Source organism: Helicoverpa zea, chromosome 17 (assembly GCF_022581195.2).
Source record: "Helicoverpa zea isolate HzStark_Cry1AcR chromosome 17, ilHelZeax1.1, whole genome shotgun sequence".
NCBI lineage: Eukaryota > Metazoa > Arthropoda > Insecta > Lepidoptera > Noctuidae > Helicoverpa > Helicoverpa zea.
In genome coordinates this window covers 963,771-987,178 of record NC_061468.1, presented here as the reverse complement: position 1 = coordinate 987,178, position 23,408 = coordinate 963,771, and the positions used below count along the sequence as shown (strand labels likewise).

At 40.0% G+C, this 23,408-nt stretch overlaps 1 protein-coding gene across 1 annotated transcript in view; it reads left to right on the top strand.

The window, feature by feature from the left end:
• LOC124638275 (pregnancy zone protein-like) overlaps positions 1-23,408 on the top strand; it is a 39,384-nt gene that overhangs the window by 3,275 nt on the left and 12,701 nt on the right. The window contains exons 2-16 of the mRNA XM_047175207.1: positions 2,290-2,462; positions 2,937-3,009; positions 3,522-3,684; positions 10,858-11,028; positions 11,306-11,421; positions 11,783-11,978; positions 12,503-12,628; positions 13,412-13,609; positions 13,927-14,106; positions 14,434-14,859; positions 18,708-18,933; positions 19,246-19,421; positions 19,764-19,910; positions 20,300-20,407; positions 21,987-22,189. Of these exons, the coding sequence (XP_047031163.1) occupies positions 2,290-2,462; positions 2,937-3,009; positions 3,522-3,684; positions 10,858-11,028; positions 11,306-11,421; positions 11,783-11,978; positions 12,503-12,628; positions 13,412-13,609; positions 13,927-14,106; positions 14,434-14,859; positions 18,708-18,933; positions 19,246-19,421; positions 19,764-19,910; positions 20,300-20,407; positions 21,987-22,189 (2,682 nt within the window). The remainder of the gene's footprint in view (positions 1-2,289; positions 2,463-2,936; positions 3,010-3,521; positions 3,685-10,857; positions 11,029-11,305; positions 11,422-11,782; positions 11,979-12,502; positions 12,629-13,411; positions 13,610-13,926; positions 14,107-14,433; positions 14,860-18,707; positions 18,934-19,245; positions 19,422-19,763; positions 19,911-20,299; positions 20,408-21,986; positions 22,190-23,408) is intronic.

The window sequence follows — 23,408 nt, the reverse complement described above, 5'->3', positions numbered from 1 at the left end:
TAAATTCTACACCCAGCCCTAAGCAGCTTGTTTTAATAACAACCAGATGCACTTCTTAGAACCAGTTAATGAGTGCATTCATACTGCAGTTACGAGTACACACTGCAAACTTTTAGTCGGCCGATAGTCTGTTTGGGCTCATAAATCAGTATGAAGATGAATGGTAGTATGCATATTACAAAGATCAAGTATTTAGCCGGTATCGGACTGACTGAAAACTTTGATTGGAATCAAGACTTTATTTAAAAATAAATTGCCAGCCCTTGGGTCAACTGTACGTCGACTGTTTAGTCTCCAGTGTGCGGATGCTCTTAGTTGAAACCTGAACCATAATAACGGCTTCTTTTAAAGGAATAAGCAGTTGGAAGTGCTTAGTATACTTAATTAATCAGACAGTCATCGCGATAAAGCTACATAAGTGTGCGTTCCAACTAAGCTGCGTTAAAAAGTTGGTCTTTATTCCGGTTCTACAGTAAGCCGATTAACATGAAATTAGTAAAAGTCATCTTGAATGTGATTGGTGCATTTGCTGGAAATGTTTATTTTATACATTTTTTAAACCGCAATAAAGTACCTGCCAAGTAGACTGCCATAGGAGCTAGTGACTACCATGGTACCATGGGTACCTTCAAACTAATTGCGAAAGCGTAAATGTTACAAGTCGTCTAACTTTCGCATGTAATAATAGGGTGTATTTCCCGCACTATTTTCTTTTAAAATTACAAAGAGAAGCTCGTGGCTAATTAACAGCCCACGAGTCAATCGCTGAAGGGTTAAACAACGCTTGGGGCTGACGGTTCCTTGATGGGTGACCATCTACGCTATAACGACTTCATACGTGTTTTGGAAGGGTCGCCTTCAAAAATCATTTGGCAGCCAGAAGCTAGAAGTCAGACCATCAAGTCTTACCAAAAAAAAAAATGGCGTCCACGGCCGTTTTCGGCCACGGCGGCTGTTCTCACTTAAGCCAGCTGCGCAGGACATATTATAGTGCACGAGCATTTGCGCAGACACAGGTGCACTCCCTATTCCTTCACTCTCATAACCCGATGGGACGGCAATCCGACACGACCGGAAAGAGATCGGGCGCAGGACCGACATTTACGTGCTCTCCGATGCACGGGTGAATCAATCACCAACTTCCAGACTACGGGCTGCTTTGTGAAAGTTTTAAGAAAACCGAAAGCGATTTCGGCCCGACCCGGGAATCGAACCCGAGACCTCGAGCACAGCAGCCGCGCTTGCGACCACTAGATCAACGAGGCAAGTCTTACCAAGGAGTATAGGGCTACCCCGGGTTGAAAGTGATACCTACATACTACACTGGTACTCAACAGCATCCATTTAGACTGAAAGCTTGCCACAACATAGATGGAAAAAGTCTACATAGACGATTATTTACATATTTTAATTACAAAACAATCACACAAACACTAAAGGAAAAATAAAAATCGTTTACATACAATTACCTACTACTATTAACCCATCACAGTACATATTTATTGTTAGTAATTCAAGGTCGATTGGACCATGATTTTTATGTCCGCCATTACAAGGAAACGGCTATTCAATTGATCTCATCATTTTTTGTTCTATGGTATAATTGTACCCTGTATGTTATTGAGACGTGGCTGCCATCAAATAAGATGGGCTTTGTAAAAAAGTTAATGGTATGTGATTCGATGTTATGGGAATCAATTTAGATTTTGAATAATGTACTGTAGTTTGTTTACTTATGGTCATTTCCAATATTGCAGATATGTATCTGTTGATCTTCTTAATTAGAGATAGTATTTTGATATTAGGTCTGTCTGTACAGATAATTTCAAATTCCTGTGTCTAGTAAGCAAAACAATAGATAGACGGAATATTGTTAGCCAACGTTATTGAGTCAATTGCAAGAGTTGTAGAAATCGCTATTCATGTATCTTGTAATGCGAAGATATTTGTTCTTCTTGTGGTTTACAATTAATTTAGTTACAGGTACAAATTGCCTAAGTTTATGAAGAACCTTTAAGACTTTTAGAACCTAATCTCGCACGAATAATCAAGACTTGATCTGAATTTACCACATTATTGAGGACCAATTTCCTAAGTCTAAGCGATGAAAGAGTGAATGCATAATTTATCCTCCCTATCAAATACTTATCTTTTAGAGAATCAATTCTTTTAGAAAGAACAATTAATCAATAAGGACAGAATGCTAAAATATTACAAAATAATGCTCTTTTTCTAGCTATTTTCTTTTCTATGTCTATTTTTAATTGACTCATTTTTTTTCTCCACCAGCAACCCATGCACGGACAAGAACCACCTTTTCCTAGCGCCAGGGGTGCTGACAGCAGGCAGTATGAACCGCGCCTGCGTCTCCAGGTTCTACACTGACGGACCAGCTCACCTCATGCTCTCACTCCTTACTGAGGATCGGCAGACGATATTCGCTTCGAGAGAACTGGGTGCAGGTTAGTTGAAGATATTATATATTAGGTATATTCTTTCTTTTTTCTGTGTCAGGTCCATGGTGACTTTTCCAGCATACAGGATACAATAAATGTAATATTTTAAATGCACGTCCTTGAAAACTGACACTTATCAAATCGTCTGCAGGCACTTGAAGTGCCATTTGAATTTAGAACAATAGTTTTAAATTAAATCAAAGAGTAAATTGATTTAGATTAATTAATAACCATAAAAAGGTGTTATTATTATTTTACAATAAATATGGGAAACTAGATAGCTGGCGATAAATAATTGAAGTTCTCAATTCAAAAATAAAACATCTGAAAATCATATTTTTAATTTATAAGCTGTTTTGAAGAGCATCTATGCCTCTCCGTCGACTAGCACAAAATGCCAGGGAAAGGAACAAAATTTAACCATTATCGTTTATCACAATACCTCTTGATTGAAGTGAATTAACGATAACTTTATTGCAGGTGATGGTGGCTGCCTGGATATCAATGCACCTCTGCTGCCGAACTCCAAAGCTGATTTACTCGTCACTGTCAGGTAAGAATATTAAGGATTTCGTCTTTTTTAAGCTCTCTCTCTTAAGGTACCAGCTTCAACGCGGCTTAACCCGCGTTCCGTGGAAAGTGGAAACAAGTTTCCGTAGCCGGATTAAATGTAACCTATATCACGCGGAGATAGTGCATCTATCCCAAGAGTTTTCCGAGTGGGTTTTCCGCGACGAAAAAACCTTTTCGCAACTATGTTGGCGTCGTCTTCCAGTCTGATCGGACGTGAAGAGACTGCCTATCTGACTTCCTTAACCGTTACTCAGGCTTTTGTTGGTTGTCATACTTCTTGACTTCTGACTGCCTAAGATGTTCAAATTACCAGTGTATCGTGCCTTCCGAAACATGGAAAAACTCATCATGACATAAGATGGACACTCGTCCACGAACCGACCGCGACCGCAAGCGTTGCTTAGCTTCATAAACCTTATGATCGACCGATCGGGCTTACTTAACTACGAGCTCTTCCAATGTCGAAGTATAAACTATTTACTTTATGACCAGGTACCCAGAAGCCCAGTGCGTGTGGGAGCGCCGGGTCCCGCTGCGTATATCGAGCGGGCGCGTGGTGGTGCTGTCCACGGAGCGCGCGCGCTACAAGCCGGGGGAACTCGTGCGCATGCGAGTGCTCGCGCTCAGGCAGGACCTGGCGCCTTCACATGGCGTGGTGAGTACTCACTCCCAGGTATATAAGCCAGAGCTGGGATCCGCTGCGGCGTGCTGAGTTTCTAATAAGAATTTCTTAGAAAGCCACCAACATGGACGATTCGCCAACTGAACGTGTCTTTGACAAAGTGACGGAAAACCTGAGTGTTGTTGGAGCCGCTCACAGAGGGTGCTTTTAATTTAATACTTGACAACGAAGGTTCCCGCCAGACTTTTTGTATTCACGGAACATTGTGGTAGTATCTGCAGAGAAACCAATCAGAGAATTTTAGGTATCAGCTGGGGCCGGAGGTGTGGATCAGAAAGTTATGTATTGGCCACGTGAGCATATGCCCAATTGACGAATCCTCGTGTGACGAATTTAGTTACAAACCGCCATTGAGCTTTGCGAGAACTGTAGCTATACTTAACATGGTGTTTTTAAATAGATTAATCTGCCCGATAACCTTTGGGTAAACACCAAGACAATAACAATGTAAAATATTATCGAATTTTCCTTCTTTTAGTCACACGTTTTTACATTAAAACCACTCCAACTATACTTACAATACACTATGGAGTAAAGAAGACGAGCAAGACCAGGAACGTATAGAATTGCAAAGTAATAGAACTCATAAGTAAGACAACGCAATTTGCACCCTAAAACTTCCTAGACAAGGTTGAGTTTTCAATTCCCGTAGTTCCATGGAACTCGTTCTTACAATGATGATCGCATTCGGGGCCGACCTTCAGCAAGGTCTCTTTGGCCTTACATCTGCATTGTATTGTTAAACCAATTTTAACGGTCCATTTCTATAAAATTTCGACAATGTCACATCCTCTTGCTTTTTTTTATTTCCTATGTGTTGTTTGACGTGACATAATATAGGAAGTAGTGTGAAGTGATTCAACAGTACATTAACAAGTGCGACTACAGCATTGTCACAAACCAAGCAACTTATGTAGATGGAGCACTTTCATGTAAAATATCAAGTTATAGTTTCCACTCTACGCCAAACAAATAGAATCGAGTGGTCCAGAGCATGAGTTTACTAATCACGCTAGGTATTCTTCTTCTACTTCCCTAGACAAGTTTTCGCAAATCTCAAATTTTCCGCAATTAAATTCCGAGCACAAGTATCCACATGGCCCATAACCCTCCCGAACCTGAGTCACCCACTAATACCTAAAAATGGCTTCTGCGCAGAAACTCATGCAATGTCCCATTACGACAAAAAGATTAGCGACAACCTAGCCATTTCTATTTTCATTTCCAAGAAGTACAGTCAGTAGTCACCATTTCACCGTCCCTAGTGCACTTGTCTCTAGTAATACCTAAGTATGTATATCTCAACTAGAAACAAGTTCTGAATACATAAACACTAGCAGTTTATTCTAACTCCTAGGTTCAGAGCCGCTTACTAAAATGAGGATTTATAAGAAACACTGCAGACATGAACTTATGAATAATTGATATTGGAATACGTAGTTTAAATGAGCAATCTAGATATGAAAATTTTGGTGTCCTAATGTCTAATACCTTTATGAATGAATACTTAGGTGTTTGTACATAAGGGCAGTTATTTTCAAAAAAGTTTGTCACTCTGAAGTTAGTTTTTGACGCCTCGTGCATGGATAGCCATGTTTGGTTCCTATATTTTAACTATCACTACCTAGCTAGCCAACTTCACAGCTGCAAAGTAATTCAAAAACATGGATTATTAAATACAATTGATTTATCTTTTTCTCGAGCATAAAGGTTAATAAAAAACCGAAACGTACAACTTTTTCTTTCAATTTAAGATAAATAAACTCACAACCACAGGCTGTAAGTAACTTATTACAACTTAAAGTTATTCCATTATCAGTGAAAACATGATTACCATAGAAAGTCGATGGCCAAGCACTCTGCGTTAACAACAAGAAGTGAAAATTACATTAAAAGTATAAATTATATAGTATTCTTTATGGGCTGAGGAGAAATCCTGCATTTCTATATACAGGGAGAACAAACAAGTTCCAAGTAAGTGTGTTACTGGTATTTACGTACATCGCTAATATGGATTTGTGTTAAAAGGGAGGTTTCTTGTGAATCTCCTTATAAACATAATTGTGGTATTTTCCCTTTTCGTAACCTTAAGAGGTGCAGTACCTACTTCCAAAATTGAAAATCTGTACACAATACCTATATCAGCTCCAGCTATATTTTTCTCACACATTTTTTTCAAACTTATCCTGCAACAATCATCCTTAGCATTTTCTTAACTAAGTCTTCCAGTCTAACCGGTTGCATCTGCCTGTACTCTGAAAACCAGTCTTACCAAGGAGCGTCGCGTATTACAGGTGACTGTCTCGAGTTCAGATAGGCAGTCGCTCCATGTGGAACACTGGTACTCAACTCAGCATCGGTTAGACCCGAAGCCGACCCCAACATAGTTGTGAACGGGCTTGAAAAAAATTATGAATTTGAATGAGAAACTGGGGCAGATACATCTCCCTCATTCATCTATCACTCAAATACTACCTAAACATAAAAGAAAGCAAAGACTGACACGTTAATTAAAAATATTCGTTCAAAAACGTAATTATAAGGCACACTTGGAGTGTGGGGTCGTGCAAACAAGTTCGGAAAGTATGTCAGTGGCACAACTGTGTTGTGATATATTTGCTGAGAGCGCAGAATTTTTGCCCACCCAATGTTTGTTCTGTTTAAAATGGCATGTCGGATGTGTGCAGTTTTTTATGTAAAGTTTTGAAGACATAACTGTATATTTGTTAATTATTATTTTTAAAGTTGGTCAAGTTGGAAGATTATTGAATGTTTCCGAAGATATTGAAATCTTTACATTTCTCTTTCTCCCTATAAGTGATGGATTTAATAGGTGTCTATTGTCTAGCAAAGGATTTCAACATATGATAAAAAAGCTACGCCTTTTTTTACACAGCTTTTTTACTTTTTTTCCTCAATATAAGTTAAATTTTATGGTTCCCAATTAACTACACGTAGGTAGTTTCGATTTGCGAAATTTTATTCAGAGTGTTGAAAATTCAAACTTTAGCAGTCCCATTTATCTTAGCAACTAATGTTATTTGGAAATAATTAAAGCTCAAAACTAGATATAAACTATTTATATGGTAATTGTCGAACTAGAGAGTGGTCTTATTTATTAGTGTCAGGTTTCAGTAGAACTTGTACCTATTCAACTTAACTGCAATTTGGCAATCGTGTTTAAATTGTAACGTATAAGGAATGGTCAGCAAAAATGTTTTATGAAAGTTCGAAACTATGATAAAAATAAAAACATATCCAATGCCACAACATACACACATACTAACAGCTATACTAAAAGGCCCTATATAGAATTTAGAAGGAGAAAATATAATAATTTTATAATTGCGTAAAAATAAATAGTAAAGAAAAACGTTCGATCTCTTTTCAAAAATGTGAAAGAAAACCAACATAGTCATATATAATCACCGAATTCAATAAATATAAAAAAATATACATATAATCAACATCTTCCTAGCCTTTTCCTAACTATGTTTGTTTCGACTAGTTCCATCCTAGTCTATCCAGTCTATCCCGATGCCGCTGAGTAGATACTAATGTTTTACATGGAGCGACTGCCTATCAGACCTCCTCAACCCAGTTACTTGAGTCTCCAAAAGATCAAACAGTATCAAGTCCTAATTATAATCTACGTAGAGATACACATAGTTAACTACCCATTCATAAACACGAACAATGCTCTTTGCATTCTTGTTGGTGATTGTATTAGATTCACAGTTGATACCGGTCAAAACATTCTCTTGAATGGTCCATCTAAAGAGTTTGTTTACTTTTATTTACAAACTCTTTGGTAGATACTATACAGTCGCAATCTATTTGGTTCCCAAATAAACTGTTGCACTATACATAGTTTTGCAGCTGCATCTGGCTCGACTGGAATCTAGACCTAGCCTAAGACAAAAAGCTAAACAACTGTTTTTTTACTTAAAACTTTGACACTATAAGCCTCAAAGAAGTTGCGTAGTTAAAACATTTACTGCTATCCAAAATAAAGATTTTATGTTTCTACAAATAAAGTCTCCAAAACTACAGATTTTTTTAAATCAGTGGCAAATTCCTTCTCTGTTGGAAGGTATAAGATGTAGACTATATTTCCGAATACAGAGAACCTATTGTGATAATATCATGATCAGCAGCAACCAAGCTAGATCCTACTTCCATTATATCAACTTCCGACCTACTCCGGAACAATGACAGTCACCAATCATTCATTCAGACCAAACTGTAAAATCATCGATATAAAAAATGAACAAAACTACACTATACATTGTGTCTGATCGACTACCTAACGTTTACAGTTACATACAGATGAGACCGGTTGACACAATAACATAGATATCTATAGCTAATATATTGATATTGATCGTCATTTATTTATTTTATGCAAAAACGATCATGTTGATTGATTGGGTGAAGCCCGCTAGTTTGAGAAGGTCAGATATTTAGATGAAGAACTATTTTGTAAGCAAATTAAATTCTAGCCTTTTTATGAAGCGTGATTTAAAATGTGCCGGCTTTAGTACATACTAACATATTTTATATGTATATTGTATATGGCTAAAACCTATCACAAAATCCGGAACTTTTTATAGGAGGTAAGGCGGGGAGAGATCTTTCTCTTATCGTTAAATGTGCGTGGTTTACATATACACATTCCAAAACATACCAAAAAGGTTATGTTTTCATATTACATCAAATGTTACAGATTTTAAGGAATATGTACTCATTGACACGAGATGATAGTGATGATGTAAGTCACCAAGTTACCTTAAGAGGACGAATTGGAATTTTTGGCGCCAAGGATCTCAATTTTTCTCAGTAAATACAAAACGAATCAAAATACAACTTGGTTACCTGAAAGTTCATGATATAAACCTTATTTTGTTAGACTTCAAAACATGATTAGGTAACTTTTATAACAGAGAAAAATATATCAAACATACCTCTTTTTAAAAAGAGATTCACATATTATGGGCAAACGGGACCGATTGAAGCCTCTTAACTTTTTTAGTAGTTGAGTATATACATACTCTTTAAAATTGTGGAAGGAATTTTTATCAAATTATCATTTCTAAATAATAAAATTACAAAACCATTTTGTCGCTTACGACTTTTACTTATAAGCTAGCGCGCGTATTGTTATCCTCGCCCCGCTCAGACGCTCCGACCCCTTTTGGCGCCTTGGTGCGCGTGCCGGTTATGGAATTATTGTTGACCAATTCGTCGCCTTAAAGTAATCAAGAAGCAGAAGGTATAGCTCTGAAAAGCCATAACAACAAAAAACAGATGCAACAGGAACACACATTTAAGTAGTAGCTATCACAAAGCGTGCCTAAACATGTACTAGGTATACACAGATTTGCATAACAACTGCACAACAATGCGATACATTTGGGCTTGTTATACACTCTATATAGACTAACACAAAGACGCAGGTGCAGCTATGATTTCTATGCGTGCGTTTACAGGACTGAATTTTATTGTAAAATTGCACCTGCTTTGTGATGAGATGACGATCTGTAACAATAAGATTGCTGTATACATTAGCCTATTATAGTACTTGCGCCTTTCATTTTTATTTTTTCTATAACAATTAATGTAACTCTTCTTATAACTGTGAATACTTCTGGAACATCAGGCTGCAGCACCAGCTCCAGATTTTAAAAAACATCATCCAAATCTGTGGGTTCCACCGACAGAAACGCAGTTAGCCAACCACACGCAACGGTCAAACTTCCACGCTGACAACAATGTAATAATTCGTGTCCAAATCCAGAATTGAAACCAGGCCTCAATCAACATTGTAGACCAAAAATATCCTTTACAAAGACTCTCAAAAGTACACACTTTTAAAAGCTTAAATTCGTTAATGTAAACCTTTAAAAACAAACGTTGAAAGAAAGTTATAATGTCCCAAAGACCACCCACGGACTTAAAAAAACACGTTTAAGCACAAACTGGAATAACCACTTTCTTCTTCAATTAGAAAAAATCTTTAACATTGTCACTTGACTGTTTTTCCAATATTTACTTAAGTTTATTGTCGTTAAGAGTCGTCGCGGCCTAGTGGGTAAAGAACCAAAATCTCAAGTATGAGAGTGTGTATGATTGCAGGTCAGGAAAGTATATTACTAATGCAAACTTCTCTTAGTTCGTATGTACTTTCGAAATATATCTTGGACACTAATGAACGTGTTTCGGAGGGCACGATAAACTGTAGGTCGCGGCTGTCATTGAACATCCTTGCTAGTCGTTACGGGTAGTCGGAAGCCAGTAAGTCTGACCACCAGCACTCGGGTAACTGGGTTCAGGGATCAGATAGGCAATTGCCCCTTGTAAAGCACTAGTACTCAGCTGCATCCGGTAAGACTAGAAGCCGACCCCAACATAGTTGGGAAAAGGCTAGGCAGATGATGATTTAAGTTTATTGTAAAGCTTATCAGGGTCACTGGGTTAAGGATTAACAGCTAAATGGTTAATCTTCGTTTTATTGATTTAAATGCGTGAAGTCGTGATGTTCTTGTTAAAAGCCCATTCGTTGGTCAAGGTTGATTGAACATGTATTTTATGGTTTGTTTTGATGTTTGTTCGTGCTTTTATCTTAAATGTAGGTATGTGGTGAGGTATGTTATCTTAGCACTTATAAATCACTAAACAATGGCCTCGGAGGTCTAGTGTAAGTACGTTATCTATGCTTGTTCTGAGTTTAGAAGAATCAGAATCAATAAATATGAATTTGAGTTCGAAGATTTATTTTCTAGGATTGATTCCTATGGAAAATATGGCAAGACAATTTGTGGGCGAATCATACGCATACATGTTTCAGATGTCACTAACAAACAGTCTCCTAATAAACAGATGTTTGGTCACCCATCCAGAAACTGACAAAGGCGAGCGTAACTTAAACATTCGACATTGTGTTTGTCAATAGCTACATACTTTTATTTATTTATTTGGATTTGGTTTTCCAACAGAAGATTCTCAGATTAAACATAAAATACATAGAAATGATTGTTGTGTTCCGCCAATTACAGGAAACCACGGCATTTACTTAATAACCAGTTACAACAACAAAGTCCAGAATTTTCTTAGCGTTACACCTAATAACGATATTTCCTCCTTCAGATAGAAGAGATATGGCTGGAAGGACCTCGCGGCGCGTGGGAAGGGTCGCGCGTGACGCAGTGGCAACGCGTGCGCACTCGGCTCGGGCTCGCTCAACTGCAGTACCAGTTGGATGACCTCGTGCCTTCGGGGAAGTGGACTCTAAGGGCTAGGCTTGGAGATGGCTCTCAGGTATTATATAAGAGTAGAAGTTTTTGCAAATGTTTTGGTTAGGGCTGAGTCCAAAGCCAATACAGTATAATATAGTATCAAGATTAATTTTCAGCTGTCCTATTACAACTAATAACAAAGTACTAAAATGAAAAAAAAAAAAAACAAAACAAAAATGTCTCCTTATTGCTGCAGTGTTGGATGGCAATGCTTTCCTTCTGTTGAGGGTAGTAGCCATTCTCTCGGTCACGAGAATCTTAAACTTAGTCTAGTTATGTACTTGTTTTTTTGTTTCCAGGGTTCATCAGTGTTTTGGGTGGGTAACTACGAGCTGCCTCCCTTCCAGCTGAGCGTCAGACATGCTCCTAAAGTGTTGCGAACCAGCGAGCGTCTTGTGTGGACTGTCTGTGTCAGGTAAATATTCTGAGCTGTCACCGAACTCATCACCAACAACTTCTATGTAATGGAAAACGTGATTTTCTTTGGAGTTCGGAGAACCCACTCCGAACTTCGAGAAATTCAACATGGAACACCCAACATGCAGTGTTTTTTATCTGAAGAACGTTGTTGAACGAACGAATGTTTGTATAGGAATGGATTTCCGTAATCTTCCTACCTGTTAATGAGAGATTGGATTTTTACATTACTTCCATATAAATTATAGAAATCTAAGACATTCTGACTCATATTTCTGAAAGTATAACACCTAAGCTCATGCTATTAGCCAATAAAAACTAATGTGTTTTCTTAACAAACTCTTTATCACCCATACCAGATACCCCTGGTCAGAAGCAGTAGAAGGCATGCTGGTCATACGTCTCCGCGGCGCGGGCGGCGGCAGTGGCGGCATACGTACTGCCGTGCAGCTGCGAGCACCCAAGGCTTGTCACAGACATGCGGCAGCTGCCAAACGTGTGGGGCTGGACGGCACTGATCCTCCCGATGTTGTGGTAGCTGACTTCTCTTTTCAGGTGAGATTTTTGGAGTTTAAAAGTGTTTTGTGGAGGAAATTTGGTCAAAAAGTGTATAACCTACAGTTGGGTGTACCATGTAACTATCAATAACCAGCAGTCAAATGCCACCAATTTTTCAAATCTAAATGGTTATGTTTCTGTTGGTGCATTTTGAATCCTTCTAAAAGTTTAACGCTCAGTTTTAATTTGCTAGAATTTAAGAGATTCTTCAGCAGATGAAATATACAACAAGGAATGAAAAGCTGAAACAAAAAGGATGAAATATGCAAGGCTGTTTATACTTTTCGCGAAGAATTGATGGCCTTCTATTTACCGTCAAAATGTGTGCAACTACAATATGATGTCATTACTTATTACAATAGTTGTATAATTTAATTTTGGTAGAAAACCCCAGTAACAAGTTTTTTCAAATTGAAAATTTACATTGAAGGCCTTGGCAGAAGATTTTGCGGCCTCTAAACGAGTCATTAGCAGTTTAAAATTCAAACAATGTAGTATAACTTGAAATATATTGTTATCAGGAGGAAGGCACCAGGATTTGGCAGAATACGACAGTGGTGTCACAAGTGGTGGACAAGGCTATTACTTTGGAGTTCCTCACGAAGCATCGAGCAGTCATAGCTCCTGGGTTGCCGTACAAATTGAAGGTAGGTTACATTGATGTCATTCCTAAATCATGGTATGTAGTAGCATAAGCATTTTCACCAATAGAAATACCCAAAAGTGTACCTATCATTTAGTGTGATAGCTTGATAAGTCTGAGAAGAAAAAGAAGAATATATGCTGCGCCGACACCAAATATAATTGGGATAAGACCAGGAGGATGACAATGAGCTGGATAAGTGGCTTTAAGATTAGGAAATCTTTGGAGCATCTCTTGTTATAAATGAATACATCATTGTTAAAATATATGGAGTACCTGAAGGCAATAAAAACCCCAAAATATTCCAAAACTGCTGCTGATAATTAAAAGTTAAATACCTATGCTCAAATGAATCATCAGTAACAATAAGAATGATTCAGGTTCGTGTGAATAATTTGAGGCACATTTATTTACAGTGGATCATTAAAAATAATGTTTTTTTTTTGTTTTTCACACAACAAGTTCATCACTCTTTTTATTACTATGCCTTATCTTTTAATGTAGCTACAAAGTGACTTAGGTACACGATGTGGGATTCTGTCTATGTAGGTACCTAAGTAGGTACTACAAGACATAATTATGTATTAATGAACTTATATGACATTACGGTATCTTACGACCTACAACCCTACGAAAACCTCGTACTTAAATGTAAAAAGATGTGATATTTCAGGCGGAACGTAAAAGATGTTTAGACCGAGAATTACAATAAAACACATTCCTGCAAGAATACATTTAAACAACGAAAAGTAAATAAAAACTGCTATATCTAAGTATTTTTTCGCAGGTTAAAGCCACTCGCTGGGATGACAAGCCAGCTCCAAACGAGATGGTCCGAGTATGTCGCTACCCCACACATCTGGGTGATACAACACAAACGAAGGATGGCAACACTATGTGTGCTGAGGGCGCCACTGATGCCAGTGGTGTTGCCAGGCTGCTGTTCGCTGCAGGAGATGATGCGGCGCCTTTGTATAAGTTTGAGGTATGTATTTAAGAAGTTTCAATGGAATAAGCAAGAGTACCTAGCAATACATAATTACGAAGATATTAAAAAAAAATTGTATGAAAGAGGAAAGAATAAAACAAATGAAGATCAAAACAAAATCAGAGCAATTCTAACTTTTACTTTGCCTATGCGTATATAAGAAACCCGAAGAAATTCGTTTAAATGGGGCACTATATTATGTTCGGCAAACTTTGTATATTTGTTTACCTCCAAACCTTATATCCTTCATTGGAAAGTTATTTACCGTGACTATTCCTAACTAACAAAAAACTACTTTTTCATCTCCTCCCCAGGCCCAACTATCAAACGACACTACAATATCAGCAGTCCCCCTCACTCTACCAGTGCGTCACTCGTCGTCAGTGCACGCGGCGCTCGGCCCTCTGAAGGCAGAGTCCCGGCAGGCGAGGACGTTTGTACCTCTGTATCTGCATACTAACAGTACTGCGAAGCCGTATACTGTGCATTTTGTGGTAAGTCAAACAGAATAATAGGAATTTTTAGAATAATAGGCTACTATAAGTCAAGTCGCTTAGAATAACAGGCTACTTTATGTCAAGTCCTAAAACTTGGTACATATGTTTTGCTTTACAATAGTTTAATATACTGGCTACATTGATAAAAAGTTTGGCGATGCTTATTTGATCTGTCTACCGCAAAGGTGTTGGTATTTGCAAATCACAACCTACATAAATATCTTCATCTCAGGGTTTCTTCAATAGCTGCGGGCTTGTCCAGTAAATTATCGTTCTAGGATATGTTCTCTCATTTTGTACCAAATAAAACTTCCTCTCTTTTAGGTGATAACCCGAGGAGGCATAATATACCGCTGGGGAGCCACCACACAATGTCCGACCTCCACCTCAACAGACCAGGTGCACACCGCGCCACGGAACTCCAAGTGCAACAATCTTCGAGTCGTCATGGCACAACGGCAACCCCCAACTAAAAGGACTGTCAGACAAGTCACTAACAATACTGACAGTGGCAATGCTTCGAGTGCCTCAGGCCAGCACGACGTTCTCATGGCACAAAGAGTTACCTCCAACGTTTCTGTTGATGTATCTGATGCGCTTTTGGAAAGGCATCTGTTGAGGATCATGTTGCCGATAAAGGTCTCCCATCAGATGTGTCCGGATAGTCATCTGATTGCGTACTTTTATCATGAAGGGGAGTTGGTTAGTGCGAGCAAGCATTTCGAGATGGAAGAGTGTTTTGGTAATAAGGTACGTGTTTTTGAATATATTCATTTCATGAAAAGTTTTAGACGAGGGAATACGATGCTCGTTTTCTTTACGAGAAAACTACTATTGACCCAAATTTTTACAACTTTCCTGCTTTCAACACTTTGAACTTAATACTTATAGATCTAAGTCTAGGTACATACTTTAACTAGATCTAAGATCAAAAATGTAAGGGCACGCCACCATCGTGGCGGTAAGTCCCCTCTTTGAGGAGTGGCTCGGGAGGACTCACGGCGCCCTCACGTACCGCACGACGCAGGTCCTCACCGGACACGGTTGTTTCGGGAGGTACCTGCACCGCATCGGTCGTGAGGAGGCGCCCGGGTGTCACCATTGTGCGGACAGCCCCGAGGACACGGTGGACCATACAGTCCAGGTGTGCCCCGCATGGGAGGGGCACCGCCAGGTCCTCGTCGAGGCTTTGGGCGGCGGCGACCTCTCGCGTCCGGCCCTGGTTCAGGCCATGGTCCGGGGCGAGAGGGAATGGGATGCCGTCGCCTCCTTCTGCGAAGCGGTCATGCTCGAGAAGGAGGAGGCGGAACGCCAGAGAGTTCGCACCTCTCATCCCGGCCGCCGCGCTGGACCAGGTAGACACCATGGGCGCCGGGTGTCGCGAGATGACTCCCGGCCACCGTAGGCGTGGGTCTGTGGGCGGTGAGTTCGGGTGGCTCATCGTCCCTCTGTCTTTCTAGACGACAGACCCGTGTCGACGGCGCGCGTTGTTCCACGCGCTCCTCAAAGAGATGTCAGCAACCCCAGCGGGGCCCAGCAGGGCCAAGGCCTGCCGGGGCTGCGGGTTGTTCGAAAGAGATACCGCGGCCCTGGTACATAAAAGGTCTATGACGGAACACGACGATTTTAGTCAGTAAGAGTCTGACACTCCCTCACCGCTGCTAACCCACAGCGGGAGGGGTCATTTGATGATTTTACGTCGCTAAAAAAAAAAAAAAAAAAAAAAAAAAAAAGATCAAAAATGTAAAATTGGTGTACCTAATAAAGTATATATCTATCTAAGTGAAAACTTTAAACTTTTTTACACGCTTTTTATTAGCTTCACCTGTATGTTTGTAGGTTTGTAACCGACTTCTTTGGGCGCGATTTTGACCCACTTTAAACGGCCAGATTTCGTTCAAACTTTGTAGATTTATTGAGGACCGATGACAATACACTAATTTGATAAAATTATTCCATTTTTAACCGACTTCCCAAAAAGGAGGAGTTTACACATACACATCGATTACTCCGAGGTTTATAGACCGATTTACGTGATTCTTTTTTTGTTCGACTCGGAATAGCTGCCAGTTGGTCCCATAGTCATCAGGTCAGGATCTGATGATGGAAACCCTGAGAAATCGAGGGCAACCTTCAAAAGTTGTAGGCATACATAGGGTAAAAACTTGACACTCAGGTGTACGCCTAAAAGCACTATTCAACTGTGAAGATTTGGAGCTGACCTGATGATGGAGACCAGAGAGGGTCGGGGGAACTCGACAACTGAATATGTAAACTACCTCGTGTTTGGGCTTAAATTATTTCTATTGACAAGACCTTTGCAACAGTGAAGGTTTAGAGCTGACCTGATGATGGAGACCAGAGAAAGTCGAGGGAACTCGACAACTGAAAATGTAAACTACCTCGTTTGGACTTATATTCTTTGTATTGATGAGAACTTCCCACATGTATGGATAGTGACAACTATTCATATCACTGAAAAGCTTTAAATAAATAACCTTTTTACAAAAAAATTAAACCGACTTCCCAAAACACTAAAAAGCAAAAAAAAAAACTAATTTTAGGTGCATCGGCCTAGAAGTCGGTGGCAAAATTAACTTAGTAACATCCATTAGACACCGACTTCTAGGCTTTTCAATTTGCAAAATATGATTTTTGTTAATTTATATAATTTTCATCTATAGTCGATAAGGTAAGAAAATTAATTAAAATTTTCTAGAATTTTTCTCTGCAGCAGCCCCGGATCTTCAATTTTTTTTAGGCGGGGCAAAAACTGAAAAATGCCGCCCCGCCTACCTACGTACTTATGTTTATTTTCACCAACGTAAGTCACTTTTTTGGTAGGTAAAGGACTTAAAAAAATGTGTCCAAATCATTGTAGGCTCAAACTGTTCGCCAGGTTTAAGTTATGAAGTCGAGACAGACAGTGCCGGCTTTAACTCTACTAGCGCCCTGGGCGAGATTTCTACGACGCCCCCAACTACAAGTCAAACCCATACGAAAAACAGAGACATAATATGTAGTTACCGATTGCGCGAGCGAAGCGAGCGCGAATTTTTTTTTATAGTTAACAAGTCAAAGCAAAAATTACCTAAATTGTAGCCCAATCGTACATAAGTTATTGCTGGTTGGTGAATGCAAAAACACGGGAACACAGGTTGTGATTGCGCGAGCGAAGCGAGCGCGAAATTTTTTGTTATATTTTAGAACTCAAAACAAAAATGACTTAAAATGTAGCCCAAACGTAGATAGATCTTTGTTGGTGTTGGCGCCTATGAATTAAAATTTTGGGACTTAAAGTAGTACCATAAATAGAAACTAGAAGTTACTTTCTTATTAATAAAAGGACTTAAAAACGACGCTACCTTTTTGCCTAGTAAAAAGGTAGCGTCGTTTGTAGACAAAAAAAAAATCAAAAATAAAAACAACTATAAAGTGAAGCAAGCCCGAAAAAGCTTTTTTGAGATTTGGATCACTAAAAGTCCTTAACATATATAATAAAAGGCGACTGTGAAGTGAAGAAGCCGCGAGCGAAGGGAGCGCGAATTTTTTTGAGCATTGGGACATTAAATTAAAAGTAGCTATATGTGAAAAAAAAATGTAAGTGTAAAGTAAAGAAACCGCGAGCGAAGCGAGCGCGAAAATTTTTGAGTTTTGGGACATAAAAGTAGTGTATCTAACGCGCGCGGCATTGTATGACAATACATTAATTTAATTGAAATTTCTTGGTCCAGGAGCGTACCGCGGCGCCCCTGAGCTCGCGGCGCCAGGGTTATTCGAACACCCTGCACCATAGGTTAAGGCGGCCCTGTAAGTAACTATTATGGTAAATGTAGGATTTAAAATCAGGCAGCCGCCTGATTTTGCCGCCCCCTGAATTTGCCGCCCGGGGCATGGGCCCCGGCTTGCCCCCCCCCTAGATCCGGGGCTGCTCTACAGTCGATAAGGCAGGACTCGATGTTAATTTTTATTTCCAATAATTATCTTTAGCCGTTTTCTCTAATATTGACAAATTTTTGTATACTAAAAAGAATTTTAATTCTACAAAACAAATAATAGTTTTAAAACAAACTAAAAAGTAGAAAATAAATAATAGTTTAAAAAAACTAAAAAACACGCTTTTTATAGAAAAATAAACTAAAAAATAGAAAATAAATTTTAATGAATTTAAATTAAGAAAACAGTGTTAAAAATTTCAATGAATATAAATTAATAATAGTGTGAATACAAAAAAAAAATATTTAAAAAAAGCGTGGGGTGCTTTTTAAGATATTATCGAAATTAAAATCACTGTACTCATATCTGTCAATAAAATATTTATAACTATTGACACCATGCACCCCACGCTTTTTTTAAATAATTTTTTTTTGTATTCACACTATTATTAATTTATATTCATTGAAATTTTTAACACTGTTTTCTTAATTTAAATTCATTAAAATTTATTTTCTATTTTTTAGTTTATTTTTCTATAAAAAGCGTGTTTTTTAGTTTTTTTAAACTATTATTTTTAAATATGAATCAGAAAACTTTTTATAATGCATCATATATCTAGTTTTAAATTCCAACAAAGAATACAAAATAATATATTTTTCCAGGTGGAAGCAACCTGGCTAACCCGTCAAGCCCAGCCAGGGTCCACGGTCTCTCTTCATATCTCGACTCCTGGGCCAGCACTATGTGGTCTCTCAGTGCTGGACACTGCAGCCAAGTGGGCGCAGCCACCTCACTCCCCTAAGGAACAGCTCATGTCAGGGTTACGGAGACTGATTGATAGCCACAGGAATCTGACGGAGTATGATGCTGCTGGGGTCTGCTTTTTGAGTAAGTTCTTGAAGGAATAAAGCAGTGAGGCGTCATTGTGTCAGATAGTCAAGTACAGTCTTCACGAATGAGAAGTCCATTGTTAACTAATTAAATGAGCACAAGGTGCGAACCTTTCTTCAGATTTCTGGTGCGAAAAGTATTTAATCTGCTGATCTAGTAATTTAAAGTTGTTGGACAAATGGTAATATACCTATGTTTTGAACAAACAGAGAGGTTCTTAATTGTACAGGTTTATTTTCAGTCACTAAGATATATCTTTACCTTAATTAAACCAAACCCTTAAATATAAACATCATTACATCATTACAGATAACGACAGCCCAGAGATCCCTTCTTCAAGCATAGAGCTGACAGCATCGTGGATGGCTGCAGCCGGAGTCAGGCTGATCGGAGGGGACCCTCACGTCGGCAAGCATTGCACGCCTCATGCACCTGCCTTGCTCGTGGTCGAGGAAACTAATGTGCCTAGGAGTGACTTCTCTGAGGTATAACTTTTACATCAATAAATTAATGAAAAAAGGCTAAAGATTTTTTAAATGTTTGCATCTGGTAGATCAATTTGGTTTAGTTGTGAAAAAAGAATTGGTTGTGTCTTTTAAAAGATCAGCCAACCAACAAGAAAATCACATATACACAAATATGTTTCAGCTTCTTCTAAACTAGCACGAAGCTGCTCCGCAGTTTACACTTTTAATGTTCTTAAAATTACAATCACAATTACACTTTATCTTTCTACACACAATCCAGTTATTTTTTTTATTCTCTAATTCTTAAAGAAAATGACCAAGAAGTCTCCACCTTTCTAACCATGTTCTCCCTCCTCCCAGGCGTGGCTGTGGCGCCTGATAGGCGTGGGCAGTAACGGCACGGCGGTGGCGAGTGCGCGGGCGCCGGACTCCATCACGCGGTTCGACGCGGCCGCTGTCTGTGTGTCGAGGAGTGGAGTCGCTATGTCTAGTCCTGCTGTGTTGCAGGTTGGTAATCTTCTGTGGCTGTTGTTTTGATTAAGCAGAAGGATATTTTTGTTGTGTTTGAAAGGAGAATAATCGTTACGGTCTACCTCTCCTCTAGCATAATACAAATACATCTTATTTCATGTAGAGTATTTTCTTGTGTTGATGCAATAATAACTATTTCAATTTTACTAATTTCCCTTCCCCTAATGGAAACTGGGCCTAAAGTAGTCTTGTTATCCAAAACGTCAAAATTGATGGATTTGGTGGCCAATTTAGTTACCAAAAAAGTTAGCTCTATTACGAAAATAACAGTTACAGAATAGATACCCTGTTGACTCATTTTATCAGGTCGAAAGAAATCCCCGATTAGGAAAAGCACTTGTAATTTGACCTTTCTTCATGACTAGGTGTTCCGCGAATTCTTCATCCACGCGGACAGTCCGAGGCGGCTCCGCAGAGGAGACAGCACCATCATACGCTACAGGATCTTCAACTACCTGTACCAACCGCTCAGTGTAAGTATCCTCTACATTATAATCCCTCTCTTACTTAGGAGGTAAAAGTATAAAGTGTGCTTGACGAAATGGGCTTTGGCTTAGTAGGGTTATTATGTGTTATATGGCAAACGGTGTGACAGTTTCTGATTATGAAATAATCAGTAACTGATTTAGAGATGTGGTTGAAAAAAATTGAACCACATTGTTTATTCTGCTATTGTGTATTACTTCAGTCAGTTAAAAACATAATTACTACGTATAATGAGTAGAATATACTAGAATGTCATATGTACCTACATATGTCTTGTGTGCACCCAGTTATCCTTTTTTTTTTTTTTTTGTTGTCGCTGGGCTAAAAATACTATTACCCATCCCCTTCCCATCGGGGGACGGGAGAGGGGTATGTGGGACTCCCCGGTAAAGACGTTCCCGGTATACCCACTAAAAAGGCCCAGCGGCACTCCGACCTCGCCTGAGTGGAGGGGGTCTGGGAATCCATGGCATCCAGTCCCCCACCGGCGATTGCCCGCCTTACGGCAGGCCCCTCATACCTCCCCCTAGTGGGGAAGGGTCCTTATAATGGCCGGAGCGCAGGGGTTGATCCTTGTGGTGCAGGCGGTGGCGCCCCCGCGCCTGTCGCCCGCTGATCACCCCCCGGGGCGGATGGGGACAGACGTTGTATTCGCCGTCTTCTGCCCCTTCTTCGTCTACGGAGCGGCACCGCGAGAGGGTCGTTCTCCCGCATGCGCTCCGCCGCTTCCTTCTGAGACATGACGTCTTCACAGAAGGAGGCTACCGCTTCCCATGTCTCCTCACTTCCCAGCATGGCAGCAATCACGCTGGAGAGCGAGAGGTCATTCCCGACCACCGCCATCAGAGCGCGGCGGGGTTCAGCCCACGATGGGCACACCTGAAGTGTGTGCTCTGCCGTATCCACCGTAGCTTCGCAGTGGTGACACTGTGGGGTCTCCTCCCTCCCAATCCGGTGCAGGTACGATCCGAAGCAGCCATGCCCGGACAGCACCTGCACCAGACGCATCGAAAGGCACCCATGCCGCCGATCGAGCCAGCCGTTCAGGACAGGCCCGATGGCATCCAGCGTCCAGCGACCGTACGTTGCCGAGGCACGATCTTCGGCCCAGTGCAGAGTTATTGCCTCCCTTGCCTCCTCACGCACCTCTTCTTTTTCTGTCGGGTCTGGGCGCCGGTTTAGCGCCTTCTGTCCCGCCGTCCAGTCGTACACTCTGGCGAGTACCCAAGCCTCGAGCTCCCGGGGAGGAGTACCCGCCAGAACGCACGCCGCCGCAAAGCTCACCGTGCGGTACGCCCTCGACACCCGCTGTGCAATGGCCCTTTGTGGCCTGCGGATGGCAGCGGCGTTCACCCTACTGCACAGTGAGTCTGCCCAGATTGGGGCCCCGTACAGTGCCATACTTTTGAATATGCCGTATAAAGTATGCGTATAAACGTCGGCATTGGTCGCCGGGACTACCGATATTACACCCAGTTATCCTACTGGTGGAAAAAATGTTTAACCTGTGCAAATAAGTTTTTACTTTAGGAAAGTTACTGAAAGACTACACAATTTAATTTCCAGGTCCAAATCCAAATCCTCACAGATCCCCACGTGGAAGGTCCCAAAGAGCTGGTAGAGTCAGCCTGCGTGCAAGCTCGGGCATCCATAGCGCGACGGTTCGAAGTAAAGGCACGAGTCGCCGCGCCCGCTCGCGTCAGCATCAGGGCTAAGGCTGTCAGTGACGGCAACTGCGGGAATATTACCAGCGGGAATACTGGTGTCAGGTGAGGAACTGCTTCTTTATATCCTCACAGATCGATAAGTGGAAGGTCCCAAAGAGCTGGTAGAGTCAGCCTGTGTATAGGTTCGGGTATCCATAGCGCGACGGTTCGAAGTGAAAGCGCGAGTCGCCGCGCCCGCTCGCGTCAGAATCAGGGCTAAGGCTGTCAGTGACGGGAACTGCGGGAATATTACCAGCGGGAATACTGGGGTCAGGTGAGGAACTGCTTCTTTATTTCCTAACAAGGAACTATAGAGCCAGAGGCATCGATAGGGCCAGAGGACAACTATAGGGCCAGGTACTGATAAAAGTATACTGATAGAACTGATAAAAGATACGATTAAAATCACTTATCCTATTAAAATAACAGAATCATTCAATAACTACTATGTCGACTTAGTTCAACTTGAGCAAACTAATAGTTCCCTTAAAAAACAAACTTGCACATATAATTCTCCTAATTCTTTCTTTCTTAGTCCAGTTGACCCTTCTGACATTCTTTCCATAATAAATAACTTAAAAAATACAAAAAGCACTGGCTATGATAATATATCCATGTCTGTGATAAAACTAGTTAGTAATTTAATTTCACCCGTACTCAGTTACATTATAAATCTCTGTTTTGAACAAGGTACTTTTCCATCACCTCTTAAAATTACTATAATAAAACCAATCCATAAAAAAGATACTAAATCAGATATGAAAAATTACAGACCGATTGCCCTTATACCCATATTTGCAAAAATATTTGAAAAAGCTATTTATATTAATCTCTATAACTGTTTTGATAAGTATCGTATTTTCTCTGATAAGCAAAAAGGTTTTAGGAAGAATATGTCCACAAACCTGGCTATATATGATTTTTTAAGTATGATATATTAGGATATATCTCAACTCTAGGGAGTTGATGCTAGGCAGCCTTCATTCGCTTTATTTATGGATATGACAAAGGCCTTCGACTTTGTTGACCACTCAATTTTATTAAACAAACTAGAGATGTATGGAATTAGGGGAAACGCTCTTGATTTATTAAAATCTTACCTAACTAACAGAACTCAAGTCACACTAATAACCAAAATCTCTACCAATACTAAAAATGAAACAGAATATAGATCAAGTCCTAGAACAGTTAAATTCGGAGTCCCACAGGGCAGTGTTCTAGGTCCATTGCTCTTTCTAATTTATATTAACGACCTTCCTAAGTCAACCAATGATAGAATGGT